This window comes from Grampus griseus (assembly GCF_964374135.1).
Source record: "Grampus griseus genome assembly, chromosome: 6".
NCBI lineage: Eukaryota > Metazoa > Chordata > Mammalia > Artiodactyla > Delphinidae > Grampus > Grampus griseus.
The window spans coordinates 95,946,195-95,954,498 of record NC_139000.1 but is presented as its reverse complement, the minus strand read 5'-3'; the positions used below and the strand labels follow the sequence as shown (position 1 = coordinate 95,954,498).

Here is an 8,304-nt window from a genome sequence, read left to right as displayed (position 1 = left end):
TTGAACATCTAATGAATTCAATGAATGTCAAAGTTTACAAGTTTATTCATAATGTCACTAACTTCAAATTCATACTACTCCTGGAAATCTTACAAAGCATATTGACCGTTTAATTGTACATATTTATATAATTATCAGGACTATTCCAAAGGACATTGTCAGTTTAATTGTTTTTAAATGTTTTTTGACATCTTGAGATATTTTTATTATGAACTAAGATATAATTTTAAGATATGGAGAAAAGTCATTTCAGAATACAGATGCAGGTACGTATAATTAATAGATCAGATCAGAAATGCCCTGACCATGAAGAATTTTGTGACTACTTATTGCTTTTATTCATTAACTGATGAGATGATAGGTTAAGTTACTAAAGTCAAAATAATTTTGCTTGTAAAAACACTGACCATGTAAATTATAAGACCAAATAAAAAAAGACCTAAAAGCTAAATGAAATGTTTATGCTGAGTATAACAAAATAATAAATATGTTAGGGAAGAGTAAATTAATGTATATGAACTCACTGATTTTTATAGCTTTAATTATCACATTATTCTGGGTGAGAAAGCTCCTTGAGGACAATCATTTTATCTGGACCTCCCTTAGCCCACATAATCCTCATTTCCATAGAAACTTCCATACTCAATACCCAGATATTATTTTCTTAATCCATTATTTTCCAATTAGAAATGCAGTCTATTAGATATTTATGGCCTCCAATTATATATGTGTACACTCCAATTAGATATCTGTTTCTACCTTTTAAATATACATAGTCTTCCAGTAGACAATCATGCCCTCCAGTTAGAAATGCATTCTTTTCAATTAGCTATATGTGTCCTCTAATTATACATGTTATCACTTCTATTAGGTTTGTGTGTCCTCCAATATGATATATCTACGCTTCAAATAGATGTCTTTCCTCCTATTAGACATGCATTCCTTATGAAGTCAAATTTAAAACAAAAAGAAATAGGGGTGGGGCACATACAGAAGCTTAAACAACCCTAGTAAAGGGCCAAAGATATCAAAAGCCTTAATATTGCTACCTAGGTTTTTTTCTTTAAGCCCTGTCCACTAAGAAGATGAGAGAGAAAATAATGACAGGGCTCAGATTCTTTCAAGGATAAATGATTGTTGGTACTAGAGTTACATGTTATGGAAAAAGCAAATAGTTTGCTGCCGTCTAAACAAACTCAGTGCCAGAAGGCAAAAAATGATGGGAGGAGGGAGAAAAAACAAATAGTATTAAGTAACACTTGTAGTATTTAGTAGAAATGTCTGTACATTTGTGGTTGGTAGACAATTTTTATCCTTATTATCTTCAGGGTCTCATTATGACTTGTATGGGCCCTAGGAATTTTTGCTTTCCTGGGCCCCTTTCTCCACAAAAAATACAAAAAGTTATATTTTGTGGCTGTGTTGATATAAAGGCTAAAATAATCCAGCCTGTATTATTTTTATTTTTCTTGAATATCTGTTTATTGTCAATTCTCATAAAAGTTATCTATATCAGTTTCCTAGGCCTTCTGCCACAAATTACCACAAAACAGGTGGTTGAAAACAACAGAAATTTATTCTCATATTTTTAGAGACCAGAAGTCCAAAATCAAGGGGCCGGCAAGACCATGCTCTCTCCAAAAGCTCTAGGAAAAGATCCATTTTTGCCTCTTCCAACTTCTGTTATTCTCTGATTTATGGCAGCATACTATAATCTCTGCCTCGATCTTCATGTGGCCTACTTTCTTGTCTCTATGTGCCATTTTTTTGTCTCTTAAAGGACACTCCCACTGGATTTAGATCCCAACTTAACCCAGTATGACCCCATCTTGATCCTTACCTAAATTACATTAGCAAAGACCCTATTCCCAAATAAGGTCACATTCTGAGGTTCTGGGTGAACATCAATAATGGGGAGGCCTTATTCAACTCACTATATTACACAAACATATTTTTACCCTTATGATTTTAAATGGTGGTGTTGTCAACAAATTTTATTTTTTGTGACAGTATGCATGGTTTAAAGTCAAACGGAAGCAAAATTTTACATTTTTAATCATAAAGTAACTTGCATTTTTAATATATTACTTGCATCTAATGTAAATGAATGCAGTTCATCTTCTTCATGGTCACATTTTTATCTTTGTACCTGGTGATCTTTGGCTCCACCCATCTGTCCCTCTTTTCAAACACCTTCATCTGACCCAGTTCTGAGACCCCCTCTGTCGGGAGCCGTATAGGAAGTGCCTTTGAGTCTCAGCACGGACGAGACCTATAGTGCCAAGCAAAGCTGGTACTGTCAGGTACAAATATGGAGAAGCAAAGCTCTCCTCTGTGTGGTTCCCCCTGTTTTCCCCTGCTTTTGCCTAAGGTGATTTTTATAGGATTGCTATTAGTGTTGGCAAATATGTACAGTTTTAATGCAGGGGTTTAGGAAAGACCCCGATTTAGGGTAAAGCCAAAAAAGATTGTAACTACTCCGGCTCCCTTAATGGCTACACCTGAAATCCCCACTCCCAGGCCAGGGCGTTGGGTTCAGGGAAATACAATAGGAGCATTTGTGTGGCAAAAGCTTACTTTAGAAGACAAATTGAATGGGTTTTGGCCCTCCTGGGGAGTTAGAGATATGTTAGGAAACACTTGGGTATGGTGGCGGGGAGGTTTTATGCTACAGTGAGTATATAGCAAATTAGATAGAGTAGGCTATTTGGCAGCCTTTTATAAGTTTAATTGTTCTCCGTATAAAAATAGATATAAAGGACAGATTATATTTTGTAAGTACTTTGCAAAGGAACTTGGTGGCAGATTTAAGGTACAATGCCCTCCCCCAAGACCCCCTAGGGTTATTGATTATTCAGTGCCCTGTTTCGATTATAAAGGAAGAAGAAAACAGCCTGTAAATATTTATAGTTGCTAAAAGAATAATGTGTTTGAGTTTGTGCTTTGAATAACTGGCTGATTGAATAGAACATACAGGTACAAGAACAATGATGAAACCGCAGACTGCATTCCTGACCTGGACTGTGACCGGGGTGTGCCTGGCCACGGAGGATGAAAGAGACTATAAGCGATAAGAAGACTATTTAACCGGTTTAACCTGCTGATGTAATCTGTTGATGTAAATTACTTTTGTTTTATGGCTTGTGTAAGAGATTTTTTAGCATGGGAATGAGGTTGTTAAGATTGAAAGTGAGATTATTTTATAGTATAAATACTTTGGAATCGTGAAAAATAAATTTGTCAGATCCTTGCATCCTCTGAGGTGTCTTGTGTTCTGTCCACGCCGACTCCGTCTCCCCTTTGGGTGAAACCTGTCCAGCTGGGGCTGGTCCCCGGCAAGTGGCGCCCGAACAGGGACCTGAAGGGGTAAGTATTATTTCTTTCTCAGACGGATAGGAGTCTCACCGTAGGGTGCTGCAGACCCCCAGTTAAGAATACTGGTTAGGAAGGTGAGTAAGGCGGTGTCAAGATGGGACACGCTGAGTCCAAAGAGAGACTCTTATTTATTGATATAGTTAAGCATATGATAAATGGAAGAGGAATTAAGGTAACTAATAAGCAATTAACTCAGTTTTTTCAGTTTGTACAGGAACAATGCCCATGGTTTCCAGAACAGGGAACAGTTAATATAGAAACCTGGCAAAAGGTGGGGCAAACTTTGCAAGTATATTACAGTCATTTTGGACCTGAGAAGGTTCCAGTAGATACTTTTACTTTATGGAAGCTTATTAGAGAGAGCATTGCTCCCTTGCCTGAAGGTCAAAAGAACCCATATAAATATCCCACAGAAGTAATAGATGAATGTACTCCGTTACTTTCCCCAAAAACATCAAAAGAAACTGAGGTTTTGGCTGCAGCTTTAAAAGACTGTAACCTTAATGACAATGACTCAGAGGAGGAAAATGAGTCACCTACTGATACTAAGCCTAATTTGTTAAAAAACCCTCCTTTTGATGATGAATTGCCTCCTGCAGATCAGGATGATTTAGACGCTGCTGCATATGATTATGAAAGAAGGAAGTATGAACCCCATGGTGCTTTTTCAATGCAAGAAACTAAGAAAAATAGGCCTAATTTACAGGATATGCGCCCTTTGGGTCGTCTACCGACCGCCCCACCAGCACCTTTAAGTTCTTTACTTCCCCCTTTAAAAAGGTCAGGACATTCAACTTCACATGTTAGGGGCCCACCACCTCCACCACCTTTTAATAAAGGTCAAGGCGAATATAAAAGACATAGGAGAATAAACGGTGAAGATGATGATTATGCTTTTGCAGCCTGCTTTCCAGTCATTTTTGAGGATGGTTTTGATGATGATGATGTATATTGGGATCCCTTGCCTCTAAAACTTTTAAAAGAACTTAAAAAGGCCTGTGTAGATTACGGACCGTTGGCGCCTTATACTATGACTCTTATAGATGCTTTGGCAAATAGATGGATGACTCCATATGACTGGATTCAGGTTACAAAGGCCTGTTTATCGGGAGGACAATATTTGCTTTGGAAAACAGAATATGAAGAATTGGTGGCTAAGCAACATGCTTTAAATAAGAAAAGGGATAAATTTAATATTACTAAAGATATGTTATTAGGCCAGGGAGAATATGATACAGCCCAACAGCAAATGCATATGGGAAAGGAGGCTTTATGGCAGGTAACTATGTGTGCAGTGAATGCCTGGAAGTCTTTGCCTTTGACTCCAGGAAAAGCCTCCACTTTAACAGATTTAAGACAAAAGCCTGAGGAGCCATATGAGGATTTTGTTTCTCGCTTGCTAACAGAGATAAAAAGGGTAATAACTGATGAGGATGCAGCTAACATGTTAGCTAAACAATTAGCCTTCGAAAATGCCAATCCTGTTCGTCAGAACTTGATTCGACCAATTAGAAAAACTGGCAGCATTTCAGATTTTATTAAACAATGTTCTGACGTGGGTCCCTCTTATATGCAAGGGATTGCTTTGGCAGCCGCCCTAAAGGGAGAAACACTTCCTCAATGTATGATGAATATGGTTCAAAAAACAAAAAACCCTAAGGGACCAAAAGGAAGTAATTGTTTTGCTTGTGGAGGCGCAGGTCATTTTAGTAGGGAATGTCCTAATAAAAATATACCTCCAGCAGGTCCTGTTAGAATGATATCTCCTGGTAATGTTGGGGTCCCAAAGACTCCTTGCCAAAGATGTGGGAAAGGAAATCATTGGACTAAATTGTGTAGGAGTAAATATCACAAGGACGGACACATTCTTCCCCCTAATGGGGTTTCTGCAGTGCCTCAGGCTGGAGCTCAGATGCCAATATTTCCTGCACCTGTTTTTCCAGGTACACCTGCTGGAACTAATTCGGGAAACTTACTTCGGGCCCAACCCCGGGCCCAACAAACAATAGGGGCAATTCACCAGACGCTCAATCCCTTTCTTCCCTCAGGGGAATCGATGAATTGTTTAGGGCCACCCCAGGCAGCGCAGGATTGGACCTCTGTGCCACCTCCGCAACAATACTAACTCCTGACTCTCCAGTCATAAAAATACCAACTGGGATTAAAGGTCCATTGCCCCCAGGAGTAATGGGTTTAATTATTGGTAGGAGTTCAACTTCCTTATCTGGCTTAACAGTTTTGCCTGGAGTAATTGACTCTGATTATACAGGAGAAATTCAAATAATGGTGGCTCCCTCTAATAAGACGCAGCAAATTTATGTGGGACAAAGAATAGCACAATTGTTATTGCTACCATATTATAAGATAGGAAAAAATGTAATTCAAGAAACTAGGAATGAGAAAGGATTTGGCTCCAGTGATATGGCATTTTGGATTCAAGAGATTACCAGAAATAGACCTTTAAAAACTTTAAAAATTAATGGAAAAAATATTCAAGGCTTATTAGACACAGGTGCAGATGCTTCCTGCATAGCAGGAAAAGATTGGCCTAGCAGCTGGCCCACCCAGCATGCTGACAATATGTTAACAGGTCTGGGAACTGCTCCAGCAGTAGCTAAGAGTGCCCAGATTTTAACTTGGGAGAATACTACCAATAAACAAGCAGGCTCCTTTTGTCCTTATGTAATACCTGGCCTGCCAATTTCCCTTTGGGGAAGAGATATACTTATGCAGATGGGAATGCTCCTGTATAGTCCAGATGATTGGGTCTCCTCACAAATGTTAAATATGGGTTATGACCCAGATAAAGGTTTAGGAAAAAATCAGGAGGGAAGATTATATCCTGTGGTTGCTGAGCCCAAAAATGATAAACATGGAGTGGGCTATCCAAATTTATAAAGGGGGCCATTGTTCTAAAAGCAGCTGACCCTATAGTGTGGCTTTCAGAGGAACCTATGTGGGTAGAACAATGGCCCCTAACTTCTGAGAAATTAGCAGCTACAGATAAATGGGTTTGGGTAGATATTGAAACTGGATATCCTTCATGGATATATTGTATGTATAATAAAGAGAATAAAATAACCATTCCTGGAACTAGATATTATATTTCAGATTGGAGTATTAATTTTCCTGAGGGAGATTATAGAACATATTTAGAGAAAGGCTTGTTATACCCATGGAATGATTCCTATATTCCCCGTCCATTGAAGGTAAATAGATGGAATAGTCATGGATGGGTGGCTCCTATTTATACTTTTGTTCATGAAAATAAAACCTATTATCAATCTCAGTTATGGAGATTACCCTTAACCACTCATAAAATAATGTTAGTTAGAGCTACTACCCATGTGGAAGAGTACCATGTTCAAACCTGTGTGTCATCTCCGTATTCCTTATTGCTTTCTAATGATAGTGAAAAGTTGCAGATTATGCAGTATAATATGAGGTTTTATATTACCTGTCAGCAATGCATACTGACCACTTGTATTGTTCCTGAAATGAATGTGTCAACCATAATGGTGTTAAAAAGACCAGCTTATATTATGCTGCCAGTAGCGCTTAATGAATCTTGGTATACAGATATAGGGGCGGAAATTGTAAGACAGGTTGGAGAGCTCATGCGGCCAAAAAGATTTGTGGCTACTTTGATTTTGGGAATTTCCGCCTTGATAGGAATACTGAGTTCTTTTACTGTTGCAACATATACTTTAGTAAAAGAAGTACAAACAGCACAATATGCTAATGATTTATCAAAAAATATATCCTTGGCTTTAGCGACTCAGGAAGCAATAGATAGAAAGTTAGAAGCTAAAGTTGATGCCCTTGAAGAAGCAGTTTTACATATTGGTCAAGAACTTACTGCTTTAAAAATTCGCCTATCTTTAACATGCCATAAAAAATATTCTTGGATATGTGTCACTCCCTTAAAAGTAAATCATTCTGAATACTCCTGGGAAAAAATTCAAATGCACATTTTAAACATATGGAATTCTAGTGATTTAGGAATTGATTTGGAACATTTACATAAACAAATTCATGATATTGCAGCCTCTCAATATGATATGAATCCCTCTAAGGCTGCTGCAGAATTTTTACAAAATTTACAAAGTTATTTTAAGGATAATTTCTTTATGCATATTTTAATAAATTATGGGGCTGCCGGAGTGGTTATAATTTTGCTTCTTATTTCTTTTCCAGTCATCATCCGATTAATTCAAGCTGCCCTTCAAAGTGTATATAATACCAAAGTGGAATTGCATGCTGCCTTTTTAAAAAATAAAAAAGGGGGAGATGTCGGGAGCCGTATAGGAAGTGCCTTTGAGTCTCAGCACGGACGAGACCTATAGTGCCAAGCAAAGCTGGTACTGTCAGGTACAAATATGGAGAAGCAAAGCTCTCCTCTGTGTGGTTCCCCCTGTTTTCCCCTGCTTTTGCCTAAGGTGATTTTTATAGGATTGCTATTAGTGTTGGCAAATATGTACAGTTTTAATGCAGGGGTTTAGGAAAGACCCCGATTTAGGGTAAAGCCAAAAAAGATTGTAACTACTCCGGCTCCCTTAATGGCTACACCTGAAATCCCCACTCCCAGGCCAGGGCGTTGGGTTCAGGGAAATACAATAGGAGCATTTGTGTGGCAAAAGCTTACTTTAGAAGACAAATTGAATGGGTTTTGGCCCTCCTGGGGAGTTAGAGATATGTTAGGAAACACTTGGGTATGGTGGCGGGGAGGTTTTATGCTACAGTGAGTATATAGCAAATTAGATAGAGTAGGCTATTTGGCAGCCTTTTATAAGTTTAATTGTTCTCCGTATAAAAATAGATATAAAGGACAGATTATATTTTGTAAGTACTTTGCAAAGGAACTTGGTGGCAGATTTAAGGTACAATGCCCTCCCCCAAGACCCCCTAGGGTTATTGATTATTCAGTGC

General features: G+C 38.2%; 1 protein-coding gene across 1 annotated transcript; it reads left to right on the top strand.

Moving 5' to 3' along the window:
- Window positions 1-3,469: 3,469 nt before the first annotated feature.
- LOC309824206 (endogenous retrovirus group K member 8 Gag polyprotein-like) lies at window positions 3,470-5,500 on the top strand (the record flags this gene model as incomplete). The annotated part of the gene is made up of 1 exon (XM_082656923.1): window positions 3,470-5,500. One exon carries the CDS (start codon window positions 3,470-3,472, stop codon window positions 5,498-5,500), a length of 2,031 nt encoding a protein of 676 aa, XP_082513049.1.
- Window positions 5,501-8,304: the final 2,804 nt, after the last annotated feature.